At 35.9% G+C, this 23,803-nt stretch overlaps 1 protein-coding gene and 1 non-coding gene across 5 annotated transcripts in view; both read right to left on the bottom strand.

Moving 5' to 3' along the window:
- Nucleotides 1-23,803, bottom strand: part of BDP1 (BDP1 general transcription factor IIIB subunit) — an 89,353-nt gene that overhangs the window by 34,629 nt on the left and 30,921 nt on the right. For all 4 annotated transcript variants that reach the window (XM_072826746.1, XM_072826745.1, XM_072826743.1 and 1 more), the window contains exons 12-24: nucleotides 23,500-23,658; nucleotides 22,604-22,763; nucleotides 20,586-20,677; nucleotides 19,091-19,289; nucleotides 18,217-18,329; nucleotides 15,176-16,766; nucleotides 13,814-13,995; nucleotides 13,148-13,370; nucleotides 9,765-9,943; nucleotides 7,964-8,168; nucleotides 6,805-6,944; nucleotides 1,106-1,304; nucleotides 637-827 (exon numbers count right to left, since the gene is read on the bottom strand). In XM_072826746.1, the coding sequence (XP_072682847.1) occupies nucleotides 637-827; nucleotides 1,106-1,304; nucleotides 6,805-6,944; nucleotides 7,964-8,168; nucleotides 9,765-9,943; nucleotides 13,148-13,370; nucleotides 13,814-13,995; nucleotides 15,176-16,766; nucleotides 18,217-18,329; nucleotides 19,091-19,289; nucleotides 20,586-20,677; nucleotides 22,604-22,763; nucleotides 23,500-23,658 (3,633 nt within the window). The remainder of the gene's footprint in view (nucleotides 1-636; nucleotides 828-1,105; nucleotides 1,305-6,804; nucleotides 6,945-7,963; nucleotides 8,169-9,764; nucleotides 9,944-13,147; nucleotides 13,371-13,813; nucleotides 13,996-15,175; nucleotides 16,767-18,216; nucleotides 18,330-19,090; nucleotides 19,290-20,585; nucleotides 20,678-22,603; nucleotides 22,764-23,499; nucleotides 23,659-23,803) is intronic.
- Nucleotides 10,567-10,701, bottom strand: LOC140634564 (U4 spliceosomal RNA). Its single transcript, XR_012031998.1, has one exon. It is a non-coding gene; the product is annotated as a U4 spliceosomal RNA (small nuclear RNA).

Below are 23,803 nucleotides of genomic sequence, written 5' to 3'. Positions count from 1 at the left end.
GTTCATTCTTAGTTCTACCTACACATTTTTCATAGTAAGTTTTTAATTCTGGGGCCATTTTTTCCTTGCTATTTAAATGAGGATAAGACATGAGACTAGAAATTATTAGAAGAAAATGAGAAAAGGAAAATGATCCAGTAAAACAGAATATGGGATCAAAAAGTGATATTGGTGTATCCTAGTGGGTAAACAGACCAGGTTAAAATAAAGAAGGGAAGGCAGAAAATCCATCAGAACAAAGTTGTTTTTTAGAATTTAAGTTCCTTTTCACTCCCCTTAAAAACTATAGAACATGAGTACCCTTCACCTATGTTTATGGCCCAAATCAAACTATCACCTTAATTATTTAGGGAATAGATACTACTTTGGTCAGGTTTTTCTGCTCATGTCTAATACACTTAATATCCAGAAACTGTAAATGTAGGAAAGAAATATCTTCCTAAGAACATCAGAAAAAGGTAAACTTTAGGTAAATAAAAATCCTAAGTGGGAAAGGAACAGACCTGTAAATAAAAAACCATCTACATTTCTGTTAACAGATCTTTTTACTCTATCAATAAGTTAAGGTAGGATATCTATAAAGAGTAAGTTATTTTTATTTCTTATTCTGAAAGTATTTGTTAAATAAAACTTTACCTTGATAGTTTACTGACACATTGCTCCTCAACAACTAAAGACACAGAATTATCTCTTCCAGTTTTTTCTCCAACACTTCCTGATGGTCCAGCTTCTGAATGAGCATTTTTTTTTGCCAAACTAGCCTCTTTGGAATCTATACAATCTTTTCTTGCTGAAACTTCCGAAGATATCAGAAAACCAGCCTTTTCCTTAAATTTAAGAAGAAACAGCTAATGTTACCATAGAAACAATCTCTATGATAATTTGGTTCAGTAGCTGTGCCTAAAGCTCTAAGCTTATACACACACACACACACACACACACACACACGTGTGACTGGTTTCTAACTTTTTATAATATTAGAAGGTCATTCTATTTTTATAAAATTTACAGTACAAAAAACAAAATTTGTATTCTTAAAAATTTTCTTCTTAAGATCTTGACAAAACAGAACCCAATGATAAAAAAGTATTTTTTTCAAACTTACTTTTTGAAGATGGGTGTCAGAATCCCTTGGCTGCAGCAAATTATTTTCTGGCTTCCTTGCCTCACTCTGATCTGCTCTGTCTCTTCCAATGTCTGGTTCCTCTTTCTTACCATGTGCTCTTCCCAAATTTGGCTTAACCTTTTGGAATTGCCTTCTTACCAAATGTGCTGGACTAGGAACCGAACTTTTAGGTTCATCTCTAAAATGAAGCACAAATTATGATGAAAAACCAAAATCAGAATATTCCTTATTGATGTAACAGCTGTTATATCAAACAATTTTGAACACAAACCAATACTATTTTCAAACAACTATATATAAATTGGCTTTAAAACCAAGCACTTAGTTTTTTTTTTTTTTTTTTTTTTTTTTTTTAATTTTTTTTTTTTTTTTTTTTTATTTATGATAGTCACAGAGAGAGAGAGAGGCAGAGACACAGGCAGAGGGAGAAGCAGGCTCCATGCACCGGGAGCCCGACGTGGGAATCGATCCCGGGTCTCCAGGATCGCGCCCCGGGCCAAAGGCAGGCGCCAAACCGCTGCGCCACCCAGGGATCCCTAAAACCAAGCACTTAGAATGAAATCACATGCTGATATAAAAACTCCAAAAGCCTTTATAATTTCCATTTTCTGTAGAGTCTGGGAAATAGTTTTACAGTAATACTAATATTTTTTTTAACTTTAATTGATTCTGGTGTGTAGCATCATAGTACTTCATGTAATTTTTCAAAGAAACAACTAGATACCAAAAAAATGAAAGTAGTTAAACATGGATTTCATAAAGTCACTTTAAACAAGTATCTTCAACTGGGCTCTGAAGCATGAGCAAATATACAATGGTCATGATATCGTTGGCCCTTCTGGTTCAAGACCAAGCTTGAAAGCCAGAATCTGTTCTTCCATCACAGGCCTTTCATTTATGGAAAAGGGTTTACAGACAGCCATGTCATAGGATCTCAAAATAATCTATTCATATCTGCCAAATCAGAAAGACAAGGTTTGACTTTCAACAGAATAGGTATAACTCCCAAAACAACCCCTAAACAGCTAAAAATATTTTCCTGGAAAATATTTTAATAATTAACAAGAATCTGAATTCTGAATTGGGAAGCTTAAAACCAATATAAACTTGGATATTATAAAGAAAATTAGGTATATACATATCAAGAGTTCAATGAAAGATATATGCTAGAGACTAATCTTAAGTGCAATTCTACAAAGGCAAATAAGAATAAAATAGATATATAAACCTAACATGCTACTGACAACAAAAGGAACAAGACAATACTGAACTTAGGAACAATCTAACATTAAAACTATAAAGGTTTTTACTCTGAAGAAATTACCATTCACGATAAAGCAAATAAGTGGTATAAATTTCATGAAGAGAAAAAGGTTGTTCTGGGCACCTGAGTGGCTCAGTGGTTGAGTGTCTGCCTTTGATTCAGGTTGTGATCCCAGGGTCCTGGGATGGAGTCCCACATTGGTACCCACAGGGAGCTTGCTTCTCCCTCTGCCTGTGTCTCTGCCTCTCTGAGTCTCTCATGAATAAATACATAAAATCTTAAAAAAAAAAAAAAAAGGAGTGTGGTTTTCCATAAAAAATTAAAAGTCTGATATCTTCCAGTTGCATTTATATACTATGAGACAAAACAAAGAGAAATTAAGGAATCGATCCCATTTACAACCACACCAAAAACCGTAAGATACCTAGGAATAAACCTAACCAAAGAGGCCAAGAATCTGTACTCAGAAAACCATAGAACACTCATGAAAGATATTGAGAAAGATACAAAGAAATGGAAAAACGTTCCATGCTCATGGAAGAACAAATGCTGTTAAAATGTCTACGCTACCTAGAGCAATCTATACATTCAGTGCAATCCCTATCAAAATACCATCAACTTTTTCACAGAGCTGGAACAAATAATCCTAAAATTTGTATGGAACCAGAAGACCATGAACAGCCAAAGGAATCCTGGAAAAGAAAACCAAAGCTGATGGCATCATAATGCCTCACTTCAAGCTACATTACAAGATCATGATCATCAAGATGCACAAATTAATGGAACAGAACAGAGAACCCAGAAATGAACCCTCAACTCTATGGTCAACTCATCTTTGACAAAGCAGGAAAGAACATCCCATGGAAAAAATGGAAATAAACGTCTCTCAACAAATGGCGTTGGGAAAATTGGATAGCCATGCGAAATTAGACTAAGTCCTTACACCAGACATAAAAAGAGACTCAAAATGGATGAAAGATATAAATATGAGACAGGAATCCATCAAAATCCTAGAGAACACAGGCAGCAACCTTCTTGACCTTGACTGTAGCAAGTTCTTGCTAGACATGTCTCCAAAGGCAAGGGAAACAAAGGCAAAAATGGACTACTAGGACTTCGTCTATTGAGACTTCATCAAGAGAAAAAACTTCTGCACAGCAAACAGCTGACAAAACCAAAAGGCAATCTACAGAATGGAAGAAGACATTTGCAAATATCTTATCAGATAAAGGACTGATATCCAAAATCTATAAAGAACTTATCAAACTCAACACCCAAAGGACAAATAATCCAATCAAGAAATGGTCAGAAGATATGAACAGACATTTCTCCAAAGACATACAAATGGCCAACAGACACACGAAAAAATGCTCCCCATCACTCGGCATCAGAAAACTACAAATCAAAATCACATTGAGATACCACCTCACACTAGTCAGAATGACTAAAATTAACAAGTCAGGAAACGACAGACGGTGGTGAGGATGCGGAGAAAGGGAAACCCTATTATACTGTTGGTGGGAATGTAAGCTGCTGCAGCCACTCTGGAAAACAGAGCTACCCTACCACACAGCAATTGCACTACTGGTTATTTACCCCAAAGATACAAATATAGTGATCTGAAGGGCACTTGCACCCCAATGTTTATAGCAGCAATGTCCCAACAGCCAAACTAGGGGAAGAGCCCAGATGTCCATCAACAGATGAACAGATAAAGATATGATGTGTGTGTGTGTTATTTGTGTGTGTGTATACAATGGACTACTATTCCACCACCAAAAAAAAAGAAATCTTGTGATTTGCAATGATGTGGATGGAACTGAAGGTGTTATGCTAAGCGCAATAAGCCAATCAGAGGAAGACAATTATCTGATCTCACTCATATGGGGAATTCAACAAACAAAACAGAGGATCATGGGGGAAGGGAGGAAAAAAAGTAAAACACAATGAAATCAGAGAGGGAGACAAACCAGAAGAGACTCTTGACCATAGGAAACAAACTAAGGGTTGTTGGAGGGGAGGTGGGTGTGGGGATGGGTGTCTGGGTGATGGGCGTTAAGGAGGGTACCTGATATAATGAGCACTGGGTGTGATATAAGACTTATCACTGACCTCTACCTCTAAAACTAATAATACCGTGTTTAAATTAAAAATGTGTGGGATCCCTGGGTGGCGCAGCAGTTTAGCGCCTGCCTTTGGCCCAGGGCGCGATCCTGGAGATCCGGGATCAAATCCCACGTCAGGCTCCCGGTGCATGGAGCCTGCTTCTCCCTCTGCCTGTGTCTCTGCCTCTCTCTCTCAAAGTGTGCCTATCATAAATAAATAAAAATTAAAAAAAAAAACAAAAAAACAAAAAAATTAAAAAAGAAAATAAATAAATTAAAAATGTGTTGAAAAGTTTGATTTCTCTCATTAAAAGACACAGAAGTTCAAAATAAAATCTCTTGAAATATGCAGTTTCTTTTAGGATAGTCTGCCTATGTAACTACAGGAATCTGCTGGTCTGAAAGTCATAAATCCTAAAAACTTAAGTTTAAAAACTAATTTGGCAATGTTATTTTGAAAAGCCATTTAAATCCTCTAGGTCTCCCTAGTCAATTATAAATAAGAGTATATGAAAGGCTGACCTTGAAGGTCACTGCTTCTTTAAAGGCTCACTTAGAGTCAAAATCAAATTCCTTACAATGGTCCTATATCATCTGCCATTCTCCTCGGTCAGCCTTTACACCTTCCTACATCTACTACTCTCCCTTCTCTTTCCCTGTTTCACACTAGCCCCTTTACTATTCCTCAAACAAGCCAGGCATGCTCTTGCCTTAAGTACTTTGGAACTGCTGTTCCCTCTCCCCCAGACATCCCGTGGACCTGCTATTCCTTCACTTTTTTGGGGTCCTCTCTCCATTGGTACCCTTGCAATGAGGCATTCTTTGATCACTGCTGAACAAAAAGTAGTATCAGGGCACCTGGGTAGCTCAGTTGGTTAAGAGTCTAAGTCCTGATTCTGGCTCAAGTTATGATTTCAGAGTTGTAAGACCAAGCCCTGCATGGGGCTCCGCGTTGGGGAATCTGCTTGAGATTCTTTTTCTCCCTCTGCCCCTCTCCCCACTCACTCACACAGGAGCATGCTAAATAAATCTTTTTTTTTTTTTTAAAGTAGTATCAATAATAATAAAGCAAATTACAAGCAATAAATAAAAGTGGTAGTACTGAACTACACCTTTCTAGTGTAACTCATTTAAAAGATACCATTCTAAAAAAATAAAAAATAAAGTAAAATAAAATAAAAAATAAAAGATACCATTCTTAAAAAAAAAAGATACCATTCTTACCATTTGGTTTGGGACACAATTCTAAATACAGCATATATTAAGTAATTCATAGTACTTCCTATTCATGAATTTAAGTAGGATATAAATTTGTAATTTGTAAATATACAAAGAACTTAAGAACTTCTGTCTAGGGATGCCTGGGTGGCTCAGGGGTTGAACATTTGCCTTTGGCTCAGATCACAATCCTGGAGTTCTAGGATAAATCCCACATTGGGCTCCCTGCATGGAGGGTGCTTCTCACTCTGCCTGTGTCTCTGCCTCTCTCTCTGTGTATCTCATGAATAAATAAAATATTAAAAAAAAAACAAAACAAAAACAGAACCTCTGTCTCCTATTAAATTTAGTTTAAAAGAATTTAGTTTTAAAATAAAAAATGAAGATGCTCACTAAACTGTGGAGAAATTATAAATTAAGAGTATCAATTATACAATTCTTATAGTATTTGAAGAAGCATTTTTTTTTTAATTATTTTTATTTATTTATGATAGTCACAGAGAGAGAGAGAGAGGCAGAGACACAGGCAGAGGGAGAAGCAGGCTCCATACACCGGGAGCCCGACATGGGATTCCATTCCGGGTCTCCAGGATCGCGCCCTGGGCCAAAGGCAGGCGCTAAACCGCTGCACCACCCATGAATCCCTGAAGAAGCATATTTTAAAAAAAATTATTTTCCCCCCAGATCTCTCTGGGATCCGGCTCCGGGCTAAAGGCAGCGCTAAACCACTGAGCCACCCAGGCTGCCCAAAATATTCAATTTCATAATTAACTACTACTTTACCCTTTCACAATATTTTCTTGATGTAAAATTTTATCTTTATCTTTAAAGTTGATCTTTAAAAAGTTTTATGCTTTTCTGATTAAAAGCAAACTCACGGGAACCCTGGGTGGCGCAGCGGTTTGGCGCCTGCCTTTGGCCTAGGACGCGATCCTGGAGACCCAGGATCAAATCCCACATCGGCTCCCGGTGCATGGAGCCTGCTTCTCCCTCTGCCTATGTCTCTCTGCCTCTCTCTCTCTCTGTGTGTGACTATCATAAATAAATAAAAATAAAAAAAATAAAAAAAATAAAAAAAAAAGCAAACTCACCTCATCTTTTCATCTAAAACATTTACTTTGTTAAGATGAAGAGGTTCTACAGGAACCATGTGACTCTGGTTTTCATAAATTCTATCTTCTGAAACTTTAGAGGATACAACTTTGATTTCAGTTCCAACTGGAGAATTTGGCTAAAATGACAAAAAAATAGGTTTTTGTTTTTGTTTTAACAAATGAACATATCTCCTAAAATACTTCAATCATTAAGAATGGTACTGAGTTTTTCAAAACTGGGAGTCAAACTAGGTATGCACTGTTCATTCTTTGCTGTCCAAAAGAAAATGGTCTAATTCAGAGAAAAAGTTTCAATTACTGCAATTACTATCTTTACACAATGCTTTAAAAACTAAATAACTAACTGTTGTGAATACCCACTGACCCCCTCCACCCTGCCACCAAGGGGTAAGAGAGGGTCCAAACAAGGATTACAATCACTCTAGATATAGATTTTCCCTTGGTAAATTAAAAAAGGACAAAGAAACAAGCTCTGTTGAAAAGGGCATTACACTACTTTGATGTGTATCAAAACATACATCAATAAAAGATTGGTTTAACCATCAAAGAGCAAACTGTTATGCAGCAATGAAAAATGATGTACTCTCCATAGTTCTTGACATAAAAAGTCATTTAATATATTAAGTAAAAAATAAGTCAAATAACATGCACACAATTATTTATTAATTTTTAAAATATTTTATGTTTAGGTAATGTCTACACCCAGTGGGGCTTAAACTTACAAACCCAAGATCAAGAGTTGCATGCTCTACCACCTAAGTAAGCCAGGTGCCCCAGTGATTTTATTATTTAAAGTTACATTAGTGTACACACATGTATGCATGGAGATATACCTAGTAAGGTACGTCAAAAGGTTTTCAGTGATTACCTAAGGGTGTTATGACCAGGATAATCATTATATTTTGTACTAATTGAACATTTTCACAATGAACAGGTTCATTAGTTAGGGAAAAAATATATCTATTTTCACTTTTAAAAAAAAATCCAGAATGGTAAATCTGGAACAGAACTAGGTATGTTATATACTCATTGAGCAGAGGTGTCAGATACCTATATTCTAAGCCCAGTGTGAGTTGTCATTTTGTGTTTCAAAATGCATTAAAAGGCTCAATTTAATTATGTAACAATAACTCACCACAGTCAAGAGTTTTTTAGTTTCATCTTTTTGTACAATTGTTCTTTCTTCCTTAAGGATGCCTTCAGCTTCACTTTTTCCTATCTGCCTCTGTCCAGTCTTTCTTATGTTTGGTCTGGGTCTCTGAAGTCGGCTCCTTACTATTCGAGCAGGTGGGATAATGCTTTCCTTCACTTCTTGCTGGAAAGTATTCGTATTTTGAGCCCTAAAAAAAGAGGATAGGGAGAGAGGGAACTAGATTGTAAAAAAATGAAAACTAAAATCATAAAACTTGAGTCTCCTTTCATAAACTATACATTTTTGTGCAATTAGAGGAAAACCAAATTATATTGATAAGTATATCTTCTTTTATTTAAAAAATAGTTAATTTTCAAAAGGCTATGAATTTATATGAGGTAGCTAAAAGATTCAAATTCACAGAGACAGAAAGTACAAAGGTAGCTGTCAGGGAATAGAAGAGGAGGGATGAGGTGGTCTTGTTAATGGATAGAGTTTTAGTTTGAGAAGATGAAAATGTTCAGGAGATACATGAGGTAACTGTTGCAAAACAATGCGAATGTACGATAATGCCACTAGATAACATACATAAAAAATGGTTAAAATGGTAAATAAGTCTTCTACTACAATATTTAAGAAGATAATGAATATAATCCTTACAAACATGTATTTTTAAATGCAATGATTTGTATAAATCCTTAAGTAGCTAACAGTGAATACAAGCAGGGAAGCATTAAAAAGTGTAACTCAATGTGTTTTCTATTTTAGGCAGTCTGACATATGAATAAAAATAAATGAAGTAACCTTGGAGCGTCTGGGGGGCACAGTCAGTTAAGCATTCAACTCTTGGTTTCAGCTCAAGTTGTAATCTCAGGGTGAAGAGATCAATCCCCATGTAGGACTCTGAGCTTAGCGTGGAGTCTACTTATGACTCTCTCCCTCTGCCCCTCTCCCTGAGCACTTACCTCTCTCTCAAAAAAATAAATCAGGAAGGAAGGAAGGAAGGAAGGAAGGAAGGAAGGAAGGAAGGAAGGAAGGAAGGAAAGAAGGAAGGAAGGAAGGAGGGAGGGAGGGAGGGAGGGAGGGAGGGGAGGGAGGGAGGGAGGGAGGGAGGGAGGGAAGGAAGGAAGGAAGGAAGGAAGGAAGGAAGGAAGGAAGGAAGGAAGGAAGGAAGGAAGGAAAAAGAAAGAAAGAGAGAGAGAGAGAAAGAAAGAAAGAAAGAAAGTCAGTCAAGTATGCTTGGTATTCACTTTTAAAATATAGTAACATGGGACGCCTGGGTGGCTCAGCGGTTGAGCATCTGCCTTCAGCCCACGGTGTGATCCTGGGGTTCCAGGATCAAGTCCCACATCGGGCTCCCTGCATGGAGCCTGCTTCTCCCTCTGCCTGTGTCTCTGCCTCTCTCTGTGTCCCTCATGAATGGATAAATAAAATCTTTAAAAATAATAATAATAAATAAAATAAAGTAAAAGAAATAAATGAAATGAAATAAAGTAACAGATCTGAATAACAATGAAGAAATAGGGCAGCCCCGGTGGCGCAGCGGTTTAGCGCCGCCTGCAGCCTGGGGTGTGATCCTGGAGACCCCGGAATCGAGTCCCACATTGGGCTTCCTGCATGGAGCCTGCTTCTCCCTCTGCCTGTGTCTCTGCCTCTCTCTTCACTCTCTCTGAATGAATGAATAAATAAATCTTTAAAAAAAAAAAAAGAAGAAATACTTGAAAGATTTCTCTCTCAAATTTCTTTTTTTTTTTTTTTTTTTTTTTTTAAGTATAGTTTAGATTCTCGAAGTATCACTGTTTACCTCATAGAAACAACTAATTCCTTTTCCTGGGCCTTTGTAGGCTGAGCCTTCTCTTCAGGATCACAAGAACTCGCAGGTGAAAGGTCCTTTTCAGTCTGTATACATGGTAATATCACAGCCTCCTCCTGCCTGTAACCTGATTTGTCTTTTTCTCTTGATGTCGTTAGGGAAGCCACACCCTAGAAGGCCGGTAAGAAAAATTTCATCAAGGGTTGATAAAAATATAGGGAAACAAGAACTTTTATATACTACTAGCAAAATAAACTGGTCAAGTCTATATAGAAGACAACAGTATCCACCAAAAGTTTTAATTCCCAGCACTTCTACTTTTAGAAATGTATCTTATAAAAATACTCAAGTATACAGAAAATTATACACAAGGATATTTACTATACCGATTTAATAGCCCTCCAAAAAAGCAAGAACAAAATAAAAAACTGGAAACAAGACAAACCTATCAGTAGAGTATTAAATAAATTATAATTTGTTTATAATGGAAAAGTCCAGAGCCATTTAGAAGATAAATTTGTATATACGGATCCAAAAATAATACTGTATTAAGTGAAAAAATGAAAAGTTATTATGCCATTTTTGGAAAACAATGAAAATACCAACACATTTTATTATTTATATATAAATTCCTATACAGAAAGGGTTGGGTGGATATACTCAAAATAGCTACATGATTGATTAGCTTGGGAGGGAGAAATGGGACATTACAATGGACTCTCGTATTTTAGATTACAAATTTTTTCAATTGGAAATTTTTATAACCAGATAAAATAATAAAAAAAATTATACCTCTTAACATATAAGAAGAAAAAGTACAAATTGTCAAACATAGTAAGAGCTAAGCTATTCTATTTTATATTTCAATTAGCAATAATCACGCCTCAGATAAACCTCACTGGCTATGATACTGCCATTGTGCAAAGCTTATTTATTTTTAAGTAAGATCCACACCAGTCTTGAACTCACGATCCTGAAATAAAGACCTGAGCTGAAATCAGGGGTCAGATGCTTAAACAACCGAGTTACTCAGGAGCCCCAGAACTAATAAGCTACTTTAAAACATAAAAGAAGAATTTTGGGACGCCTGGGTGGCTCAGCGGGTTGAGCAGCTGCCTTCGGCTCAGAGCATGATCTTGGGTCCTGGAATGGAGTCCCACACTGGGCTCCGTGTGAGAAGCCTGCTTCTCCCTCTGCCTATCTTTGCCTCTCTCCCTCTCTCTCTGTCTCTCATAAATAAATAAAATATTTTTAAAAAAACAAAATAAAACCATAAAAGAATTTTAATCCAAAATGGTTCTTCTACAATCATTTTTTTCAAGATTTTATTTATTTATTCATGAGAGACACGGGGAGAGAGAGAGAGAGAGAGAGAGAGAGAGAGAGAGGCAGAGACATAGACAGAGGGAGAAGCAGGCTCCCTTTGTGGAGCCCAGTGCAGGACTTGATCCCAAGACACTGGGATCACCACCTGAGCCAAAGGCAGACGCTCAACCACTGAGCCACCCAGCCATCCTCCAAAATGGTACTTTTAGAAAATTCATTCTTTTATTATTTTTTGTGAACTAGTCTTTATTAATTATTGAAATATAGTTGACATACCATGCTTTATTAGTTTTACAACACAGTGACTCAACAATTTTACATTACTCAATATTCACCATGGTAAGTATAGTCACTACCTGCCACCATTCACAATTACTATATTATTAACTATATTCCCTATGCTATACTTTTTTTTCTCTGTGACCTATTTCAGGACTGAAAGTTTGTACTTCTTGAAGATTTTAAGTAATCTCTACACCTAACATGGGGTTCAAATTTATAACCCGAAGATCAAGAGTTGCATGGTTTACCAACTAAGTCAGCCAGGAGCCCTGGGAAGTTTATATCTCTTAATCCCCTTTTCCTATTTCCTCCATCCTCCCACCCTCTTCTCCTCTGGCAACCACCAGTTTATTCTCTGTATTTGAGTCTGCTTCTGGTTTTTTGTTGTTTTTTAGAGTCCACATGTTAAGTGAAATTAGATGGTATTTGCCTTTCTCTGTCTGGCTTATTTCTCTTAGCATAGTATTTCACTTGGCAAAATGGACTCCTAGGCCCATCCATGTTACTGTAAATGGCAACATCTCTCTCTTTTTTTTTTTTTTTTTTTAATGGCTGGGTAACACTTCATTGTACATACATAACTCATTTTCCTTATCCATTCATCTATTGGTAGACACTTCGGTTGCCCTCCTATCTTGTCTACTGTAAATAATACTATGATAAACATAAGGGTCCATTAGTGGGAATGTAAATTGATGCAACCACTGTGGAAAGCAGTGTGGATGTTCTTTAAAAAATAAGGATCCAGGAATTCTAGTAGTGGACATTTGCCCAAATCTTTCCATATTCTTTTTTTTTATTATTTTTATTTATTTATTTATGATAGTCACAGAGAGAGAGAGAGAGAGAGGCAGAGACACAGGCAGAGGGAGAAACAGGCTCCATGCACCGGGAGCCCGATGTGGGATTCGATCCCGGGTCTCCAGGATTGTGCCCTGGGCCAAAGGCAGGCGCTAAACCACTCCGCCACCCAGGGATCCCTCTTTCCATATTCTTTGGGCAAATGTCCACTACTAGAATTCCTGGATCCTTATTTTTTAAAGAATATCCACACTGTTTTCCACAGTGGTTGCATCAATTTACATTCCCACTAATAGTGCATGACAGTTTCTCTCCACATCTTTGCCGACACTTGCTATTTCTTGTCTTTCTGATATTATTCTGTCTGATGTAAGATGATAGCTTATTGTGGTTTTGATTTGCATTTTCCTGATGATCAGCGATGTTGAGTATCTCTTCATGTACCTGTTTCCATCTATATGGCCAAAAAAAGTACTTACATGCTTAGAACAATCAACTTAGGAGTGTTAACACTTCCTTTCAAAGTTTATGATATTGTATCACACGATCTTAATTTGTTATGGACCAAGTTAACAAAGTAAATAAAATATCTCCTTTAATTCCCATCAAGCTTCTAACTCTTTATTTCACCTTAACAACCAAGTAAAATAAAGAATGACTATCAATCTCAGTTTTTCCTGTGAAGAAGCCAGCCGCATCATTGGCTACGGTCACATGATGAATAAAGGGTCAAAACTGGAGCCTAGGCTTCTTAAATTCCTTCCCATGACATATCTGCCCATTGTGAGACCTACGAGATTCTTATAAAACCACATGGCATATGAGGGACATTAAGTACAGCAAGAACAGTACCACAGGCAGCAGAAATTACAAGAGAAAATATTTGTGAAATGTTACTCCCAGTTCTTTTACTTTAATAACCATAAGAGCTAACACAAAAAACATCCACCTTGAATAGTACTCACATGTTGAGAAGGGGAAGTATTCATCTCTTCACTGCTCTGTGGTACCACAACTATCTCAGTTTTATCAGTTTCCAATTTCTTCCCACGTACATGTTTTTCTGCTTCTGTAGTCTCTCTCTTTAAAGTTGCTCTTGCTAAGTTTGGTTTTGGTCTTTTGAATCGACTTCTCACAAAAGGTGCTGGTCTAACTTCAAGTGGCTTCTGCTCTTGATGAAGAGATTTGCTTTTGGAAAAAGGATTATCAACCTTTAGAATGAGTTGAAGGGGCAATGAGAACAGAGTCGAAGGACAACTTGAGAAACTAGCAGTAAATATTAATTCTAATTCTTCACAGGAAAACAAACTAGACTATTTGGTAGATCCTGAAAAACATGACTACAATCCAAATATAAGCCTACAAATAACATCTTTGCAAAAATACAGGTTTTCTCACACCTACGTTGACATAGGATTGTGTATAACGTAAAATTCCGATGTTAGTTAATTCTCTCAATCTACTGTCACGACGACCTTAAAATTCCCTTCCAATCATCCCAAACCCAGCTTAAAATCTAGAACACTATGCTATAGAGGATAGGTCTTAAAACCTTACTTAGTTTCACACAATCTGAAACTATAACTCTAAACGCTTTGTCTTTAAAAGCACACAGATCAATACACTTGTACCTTAAATTAGTATCTGAAAACTGCTCTGGAACATCTGAAGATAGTATCCCCTGGTCTTCTGTTTTATCAGGTTCAGAAATCTGCAAAGTTTTCAAACGGCTCAAGTGATCTGATAGTTCCTTTTCAGAATTTGTTTCTTCTTCAGGTGTATGCACCATGGACAGTACTTCACTGCTAATGTTCTGGAGGAAGTCATAGAAATCAACCAAAGTAAATCAGCACAAATGGAAAATGTCACAACAGTGTGAACTTCCAGTAACTGGAAACTTTTTTTTCTTAAAGATCTCATTTTTAAGTAATCTCTATACTCAACATATGGCTCAAACCTACAACCCCAAGATCAAGAGTCACATGCTTAAAAAAAAGGGGGGGTGGCAGCCTGGGTAGATCAGCGGTTTGGCGCCGCCTTCAGCCCAGGGTGTGATTCTGGAGACCCGGGATCGGGATCGAGTCCCACGTCGGGCTCCCTGCATGGAGCCTGCTTCTCCCTCTTCCTGTGTCCCTCTGTGTCTCTCATGGATAAATAAATAAAATCTTAAAAAAAAAAAAAAAAAGGTTGTATGATTGATCCACCAACTGAGCTAATAACCAAGTACCTCAACTGGAAACTTTTAACAAAAGGAAATTTTAGGGGCACCTGGGTGGCTCAGTCAGTTGGGAGTCCAACTCTTGATTTCAGCTCAGGTCATGATCCCGAGGTCGTGGGATCAAGCCCCACACTGGGCTTCATGATGACCATGGAGCCTGCTTGAGATTCTGTATCTCTCTGCCCCTGTCCCATTCACACTCATTCTCACTCTTTCTAAAATAAAATTTGAAAAAAAATTTTAAATAAGAAAATTTAAAAGTGGAGTAGGGGGGCACCTGAGTGGCTCAGTCAGTTAAGCATCCAACTCTTAGTTTAGGCTCAGGTCATGATCTCAGGGTTATAAGATGGAACCCCACATTGGACTCCCTGCTCAATGCAGTCTGCTTGGGATTGTCTTTCTCCTTCTACTCCTTCCCCTTGCTCTAAATAAATAAAAACTTAGAAAGATGTGGTCAAAAGAAATAATTCTAATGTATGTTCATACTAGCGTTAGCACAAATTCAGTCCAACCCCCTACACTCCTTTTAGCTAAAAGAATAACTTCAAACTTACATTAAGAATGGTTTACTTCTCCATAATTAAATATTTTAAATTATTTTTTTAAAGATACATAGTTTAAGGTCCTAAAACATAGAATTTACAGCTGAGAAAGACTTTAAGCTTTTAGAAATTTTAAATGTTGTGGGATTTAAAAGCAATAATCACAATTTTTATTTTGATAATTTTCTATGAAAAAGTGTTCAAAATTTTATAAAGACCAGAAAAATACATACTTTGATATTTAGTGAAGGCACAGTGCTACAGCAACTACTATTGCTTTGTATTAAACCAGTCTCAGTTTGTCTTGAGGTCTTAGTCTCCTCTACTCCATTTTTCCTTAAAGAAATGTCTATTTTTCCAGTTTTTTCCAAATCTGCAGCCATTTCTTCAGGAGGACTAATCTCTTCTGATCTGCTTTCCCTCAAGGAAATGTCTCCTCCAGTTTCTTTCAAATCTGCTTCTGTTTCTTCAATAGCAGTTATCTTTCCTGATTCCTTTTCCATCAGAGAAAGGTTTCTTTCTTCAGTTTCTTTCAAATCAATCTCCTTTTCCCTTATGGCACTGATATCCATTGGTACCTTTTCCCTTGGGGAAGTTTCTTTTCCAATTTCTTTCCAGTCTGTCTCCATTTCACCTTGAGTCTTGACTTCTCCTTCTATGTCTATTTCTCCTTTTTCAGTTTCTTCCAAATGTATTTCTCTCTCCTCAGTGGCATCAACCATCTCTGGAACATTCTCCCTTATAGAAATCTCGCTTCTAGTTTCTTCTAAACCTGTTTCTACTTCATCTGTAGTGCTGACCTCTGGTGCATTTTCCTGTAAGGATATTTCTCTTCTTCCAGTTTCTTCCAAATTTATCACTCTTTCCTCAGTGTGCTCAGATACCTCCGATATAGTATCCTTTGGGGAAGCCTCTCTTCCAGTTTCTTCCAAATTTATCACTCTTTCCTCCATGAGCTCAGATACCTCCAATATAGTATTCCTTGGAGAAACCTCTTTTCCAGTTTCTTCCAAATTTATCACTCTTTCCTCAGTGAGCTCAGATACCTCCAATATAGTATCCCTTGGAGAAACGTCTTTTCCAGTTTCTTCCAAATTTATCACTCTTTCTTCAGTGAGCTCAGATACCTCCGATATACTATCCCTTGGAGAAACCGCTCTTCCAGTTTCTTCCAAATCTATCACTCTTTCCTCAGTGAGCTCAGATACCTCCAATATAGTATCCCTTGGGGAACCCTCTCTTCCAGTTTCTTCCAAATTTATCACTCTTTCCTCAGTAAGCTCAGATACCTCCCATGTAATATCCCTTGGGGAAACCTCTCTTCCAGTTTCCTCCAAATTTATCACTCTTTCCTCAGTGAGCTCAGATACCTCCAATGTAGTATCTCTTGGTGAAACCGCTCTTTCAGTTTCTTTCAAATTTATCACTCTTTCCTCAGTGACATCAGACACCTCTGATACACTGTCCCCTGGGGAAACTTCCCTTCCAGTTTCTTTCAAATCTGTCTCCATTTCCACACTATTATCCATTATTTCTGGTATCTTCTCTCTGGGAGAGTTGTCTCTTCCAGTTTTTTTTAAATATGACTCCATTTCCTTAGTAGTATTAGTAGTACTAGCCTCTACGGATACTCTCTCCTTTGGTAAGGTTTCTTCCACTCTCACAGTTTCCCTCAAAGGTGCCGTGAACTGCTCAGATGCAACAATCTCCTCTGACACCTCCTCCTTTGAGAAAACTTCTCTTCTTCTAGCTCCTCTTCCTATATTTGGTTTTGGTTTCTGAAATCGAGTCTTTAGAACTGGGACTTTATTATCCTCTTGAATACTAAATAATAAAAAAGAAAGACACACAATCAAATTTTAAACCATATTGCCAGCTGAAGAGAGAATGGTTGGGAAAATACTACTGAAAGACCAGGAATTCTCAAATAAAATTAATTAATTAATTAATTAATTAATTAATTAATGCCTCAGGCAGCTCTGGGTAAAACCTAAAAATTAAAAGAGGGGGGAACACCATGTTTTGAAATTTAAAATTTTTTAAATAAATATATCAGGACGGTGGCTGATAGGTGGCTCAGCGGTTGAGTGTCTGCCTTTGACTCAGGGAATAGTGATCCCTGGGTCTAGGATCAAGTCCCACACTGGGCTCCTGTGAGGAGCCTGCTTCTCCCTTTGCCGGTCTCTCTCATGAATAAATAAATAAAATCTTTAATGAAAAATAAAATAAAATAAATATACCTACTCATACAGAGATATGTATAAAGAGAAATCAGTAAGGTCAATTAGAGTAGTGGCCAAGTGGCTCTGAACAGTTTCTAATTGTCATGCATATGATCCTTCCCAAATACTGGCCAAGTCTCCAGTCCTCTGCATTGGAGCTGGACCAATCTGTGCCTACTATGCCTACCTCTTTGCCCCTATTATCCTTTATCCAGATATATGCCTTGTCTTAAGAGTTAAGCAACAAAATTAAATGGCCAGATTTGAGCAGCATCTCAAATAGCCAGATAGAAGGAAGTATGATCTAAACAAGAGAGTAAAAAATAATAATAATAAATAAATAAATAAAAATTTAAAAAAGAGTAAAAAATAAATAAAAATAAATAAAAAAATAAACAAGAGAGTATAAGAAAGCCCAGACTTTAAATGTAAAGATTCTTAAAATTCTAGTAATAGTTGAAACTGCATAGTAGTTTGTGAGAGTCCCATTATTCTGTTCTCACTACTTTTGTATACATTGAACATTCCAAAGACATTTTCAAAAGTATTCTAATAGTTCCACTGATTTTGTTAGGTACCATCCAGAGGGGAAATAACAAATATAAAGAGCCACATGTGGCTAAGAGACGTATGAGTTTCTACATAAAATTTCTGTGAACCTTAAATAAAAGTCATATGTAGATCAATCTAATCCAAAGAAGCAAATATAATAAGCTGCATTTCACATCTGGACATATACATTTAATCTAATATGCATGTTAACTGATACTGTTAATTGCTAATTCAGGTCTAATTTTTTTTTTAATTCGGGTCTAATTTATGAGTAAATTAACTCATCAAATCACACATAACAGAAATTAGCATGAAAGCTATGACATAAATTGCCTTGAAAAATGAAGTTATATTTGTGAATATTATGTAATTTGATACAGATAACAAATCAGTATGATTTGCTTTTATTTTTTCTTGCTTTTGTTTTAATAAACAAATCAAATACTTCTAAAACTTTATACAAAATTCAAAGATTACATAACCAATAAGTTGATGCTTACCTTAGACATTCATTAACATTCATTTGAAAAAAATCATCTTCTTTCTCAGATTGTGATATGATGTCTTCAAAGTCAAAATCTTTACTTGACTTATCTTCTATTTGTTCAGGACTCTTAATAACAAACATATTTTTAAGATTTCACAATGAGCCACCCATTTATAAAAAAGTTGCATTGAAAATCTTATCCAATTTGAGTACAGGGAAAATGCTGAACATTTCAAAACTATATAATGATATTCAAGGGACACTTTTTAATATTACTTAAATATCTTTAAAAATTTCATAAGCTGCCACCTTCTACCTTATCTCAAAACCCCCATCCTTTCTCTCCTAATCAGAAACAAGTTACTACACACTCTAGTCTCATCTGTTAGAATTATTCCCAGGGGTCTATCTTCTGATTATTACCATTACAGTATAGACTTTGAGAATTATAACAAAAGAAATTCAAATCTCAAACTATGACCTGAATTCTTACTCTTAACACAAAAACTAGTTACTATGTAAATAACCTAAAATTTATAATCTTTGTTATTGGAATTCTATTTTAGAAGGAAGCTGTTTAAGCCAGAGTTAAAATTCACCTACCTAGCTATATTTTCAAAAAAGAAGTGTAATTCAAACATCTAAATGATGGACGGGGGGGAGTCAAGTCAAACATAAGGTATCATCAAAGCAGATGCTCCATTATGAAAATACTCAAAATCTAGATTGTGATTAAGTGGCTTTACAAGTAGCAGAGCTACTGGCTCTGAGAGTTTTAAATACGCAATGTACACAATTGTATAGTCTTGCGGTTTAAATGGGTGGGGGTTAAAGAAGGCTTAAGCAGTTGTTTTACAAAAAAAACTGGGATGAATCAGAGTACTTACCTCTCTAGCAATACAGGATTCACTTTCATTCTTTTTTACGTTGGCCTCAATTTTTTCCTGTGATGCAAGAATTTCTTTTCTTTCAGCAGCTTTACGTACATTTGGCTTTGGCCTTTGCAATCGGCCCCTCAGTCGTGCTGGTCTGAGAGCCTTTGTTTGATCATCTTCCTGCACACAAAGTTTTTCATTCAAGCTAGAACTACAAGAGAATAAAATCATGGTTATTCTGAAATCCCATATTTGTTTTCAGTATTCCATTCTCCAAGGTATAAGTAAACAATTTGGAAAACAAATATAATAACAAGTGTCCTCAAAAACATCTTCAAAGATACATTTCTGGGCAGCCCTGGTGGCGCAGTGGTTTAGTGCCGCCTGCAGGCCGGGGTGTGATCCTGGAGACCCGGGATCGAATCCCATGTCGGGCTCCCTGCATGGGGCCTGCTTCTCCCTCTGCCTGTGTCTCTGCCTCTCTCTCTCTTGCTCTGTGTCTCTCATGAATAAATAAAAAAATAAAATAAAATCTTTTTTAAAAAAAAAGATACATTTCTATACCCTAATACTTTGGAACAAACATAATCCCGGAACCCTAAATATAAAAATCACTTGCTCACAAAACTGAAAAAAATCTATACCTGACACATATTTAATACTATTCTCCACTAAGAATACTAGTTTTTCATGTATACCTCCAGGGTACTACACAAAGATCATAAATATAGTCCAGAATCCAATGGCTCAGATTCATATTAGAATAAGAATCTACATTCCAAGTTAAATATTCCCTCTTGACATCTCCTGCTGTAAATAAAACTACCCAGCATAACCATTAATTAAGCTAACAAAACTTTGTTAAAATCTTGTTAATAAGTAGAGGAAGAAATTTAATTGTTAACTCAATGGATTTGTATCATAATTTATTTCTCCAGTAACACAAAGAACACTACTGAAATGTTTCAATACACTTATAGTTAAAAGACTACTTTTTTGGGATCCCTGGGTGGCGCAGCGGTTTGGTGCCTGCCTTTGGCCCAGGGCGCGATCCTGGAGACCAGGGATCGAATCCCACATCGGGCTTCCGATGCATGGAGCCTGCTTCTCCCTCTGCCTATGTCTCTGCCTCTCTCTTTCTCTCTCTGTGACTATCATAAATAAATAAAAATTAAAAAAATAAAAAATAAAATAAAAAAATAAAAAAAAATAAAAGACTACTTTTTTTAAAGATTTTGTTTATTTATTCATGAGAGACAGAGAGAGGCAGAGACACAGGCAGAGGGAGTAACAGGCTCCCTGTGGGGAGCCCGATGCGGGACTTGATCCCAGGACTCCAGGATCATGCTCTGAGCCAAAGGCAGATGCCCAATTGCTGAGCCACTCAGGTGCCCCTAAAAGAAGACTTAAGTACACTAACTGGAAATAAAATTCAGACATTATCCAGTAGAGAAGTTATTATAATCACTCTTAAAAGCTACAAGTTTCTCTACTTCTAAATACTTACTTAGAAACAGTCTCAGCTTCTGGGTTCTCTCTCTCTGTTTTATCCATTCCAGAAATGTCCAATGTATTGACTTTATCCTTTTCCATGTGATTCTATAAATTCAATTTTTTACATTTTATCAACTTAACATAGAAAAGTCCAAATTTGATAAATGGAAATTAAAAACAATGAATTTCATTTTTTGTTCATAGAGTTTTAAAAATCATCAATGCAGTTGTGAATATTATAAAACACATAATCCCATCTATTACTGACAGGAGCAAAAATTGGCCTACCCTTTCTGGAAAGCCTTTTGCTTTCCAGAGCTTTAAAAATGTTCATTCCCTAATACCATTTCTAAGACTCTATTCTAAGTAAATATTCAGACAAAGTACAAGAATGTTCACGAAAACATTATATAAAATACCAAACACTATGGAGTAGACAAAATATCCAATAATGAGTAAATGGTTAAATTCAGTTATACCCATTGACAGACTATTATGAAGTCACTGAAGACCATAGTTTCAAAGAATATTTAATAATATGGAAAAATATTCATGAAATGTTAAGCACCAAAGGGGACAAAACTGAATTAACAATACTAAGTTTTGTAATAGAAAAGCTGGAAGGACATTTGCTAAAAGGTTATTTGCATCTGGATAATGAAATTACAAGTAATTTTTGTCTTAATTTTTTTTAAGATTTTATTTATTTATTTATTCATTAGAGACAAAGAGAGAGAGGCAGAGACACAGGCAGAGGGAGAAGCAGGCTCCATGCAGAGACCCTGACATGGGACTCAATCCCGGGTCTCCAGGATCACACCCTGGGCTGAAGGCAGGACCAAACCGCTGAGCCATCGGGGCTGCCCTGTCTTAATTTTTATATGAATCTTTTAAAAAAAATTTTTATATGAATCTGTAGTTTCTCAATTTTCTTGATTTTCACAAAATTATACTAATATAATTTTATTATAAAAAGTATAATAAAAAAGATACTTCACATACAAGGGGATAAAGCTAGTATTTTAAAATGTATTTTAGCAAAAATTTAAACAATATAATGCTAGCAGAAATATACATAAACAGGAACATTCATTTAGTGCCTATAGCAATGTAAATAAATTCTTTTTTTTTACTGTCATTTGACAATAACAAAAGCCAAATAAATTTAAAATACTCTGACCCATTAATCACATCTCCTTTGGAAATTTATCTTCTGCCTTTTTCCTAAAGAAATTGCTATTTAGGGATCCCTGGGTGGCGCAGCGGTTTAGCGCCTGCCTTTCGCCCAGGGCGCGATCCTGGAGACCGGGGATCGAATCCCATGTCGGGCTCCCTGCATGGAACCTGCTTCTGCCTCTGCCTGTGTCTCTGCCTCTCTTTCTCTCTCTCTCTCTCTCTCTCTCTCTCTGTGACTATCATGAATAAATAAATAAAATCTTAAAAAAAAAAAAAGAAATTGCTATTTACAAAATCATTTGCTCTTATTTATGGGAGTTAAAAAAATGGAAACAAATTAAATGACTACCATTAGAAAAATGCTTAGGTAAATCAGTAATGTGTTAATCTGATACAGCTATTAAAAGATTAAGCCCAAGAAAATGTTAATTAAGTAGTTTCAGAGAAAGAAGTTTTAAATATTTTGTGTTATGATTAAAAACTACAAAAATGTTTACATACATAAAAAGAAAGACAAAGTTTATGTGAAGGATAAAGGACGTCTGTGTTTGGGGAAATGATTGTGGATATAATTTTATGTAAAAACTGGTTAAAAATGTTTTTAACACGAAGTTTATATAAATAAATGAGAGAGATCTGTTGCTAATGAGTATAATTGAAATGATTTGTCCTAGGTTCTTAAATGCATCAACAGGAAATAATTAAGACACATTTAATATTCATATGTAAGTTCTTGTATCTTTGTTTTAGTATCAGTTACACTACCATGTACTTATTTTAAGTTACACAATTTTACTCCCAACTAGGAAAAATTTTTGTGATTTTATTTTCCATAAAGTGTTTTTTAGTCCGTACCTTTTCATTTGATGTTTCTGCATGTAACGTCTTGGTCTCTGCATCTGTTTTATCTTGTGAAAGAACAGTTTTCTTCCCAACTGCCCTTGATAAATTGGGTTTAGGTCTCTGTAGTTGTCTTCTTCCTACCAGTTTAACATTTCTGGACTGATCAGTTTCCCTAAAAAACAATTATTATTTATCATTATTTAAAATGAACATTATGTAATAAATTGCACTAATATGCAGGTATAATCCAACAAAATTCTCAAAATAATTCTTTATTTTTTTTTTTTCTTCAAAATAATTCTTTAAAAACCCACTCAAAAGTAGAAAAGAAGTCCCTTAAGCTTACTTACAATAAGGATAGCAAAGACAACTGAAAGAGCCAAGAGAGGTAACTAATTTATTCTATCAGATGTTAAAAACAAGCTATTCAGCATCAATATTTTTTAAGATTTTACTTAGGGGCACCTGGGTGGCTCATTTGGTTAAGTATCTGCCTTCAGCTCAGGTCATGATCCCAAGGTTCTTCTCCCTCTCTCACTCCCCCTACTTGAGCACTATCTCTCTGTCAAATACATAAATAAAATCTTAAAAATTTTTTTTAAATTTATTGAGAGACAGCACGCACACACATAAGCAGGGGGAGCTGCAGGCAGATTATTTTAGAATTTCAGTGTAAGTCACCACTATGCATAAAATTCCTATCATGATTATACATTTGATATTAAAGAAAATTTTCTGTAATCAAATATAAAGTGATAACCCTTTATGTCACAATCAGACCACGGTACAACTATACATTAAATGGTGTACCATCCCTTTCTAATCCCTAAAGAAAACATTATCATTTCTTAAGAAATCATTACAATTTTGCAAATAAATTTTAAAATCCTACCATGTAAAATACTTACAGTGATTTATTTTTTAGGTCAACACTGCTTTCTTCTGTACAATTACTTTCAGCATTATCCACTTCACACAGTGCACTAATTACAGCTTCTGATGAAGGCAAATCTGAAGGGCTTGATTCTGAAGCTTCAGTTGCTGATGACACAGCATCTTGTTGACCACTAAGTAGATGAAAACATCAGGAAGAATAGAATCCTTAGTAATACATGTTTTATTACTACTTAAAATACTTTTCTAATATATAAAGCCACTTCGGAAAATGATATTTCATATTTTAGAATTATCAGTATCAATATTTTGGCTTTT

The sequence above is a fragment of the Canis lupus genome, chromosome 5 (genome assembly GCF_048164855.1).
Source record: "Canis lupus baileyi chromosome 5, mCanLup2.hap1, whole genome shotgun sequence".
Classification (NCBI taxonomy): domain Eukaryota; kingdom Metazoa; phylum Chordata; class Mammalia; order Carnivora; family Canidae; genus Canis; species Canis lupus.
Note: the sequence above shows the minus strand (reverse complement) of the source record. Positions and strands in the feature narration are given on the sequence as shown.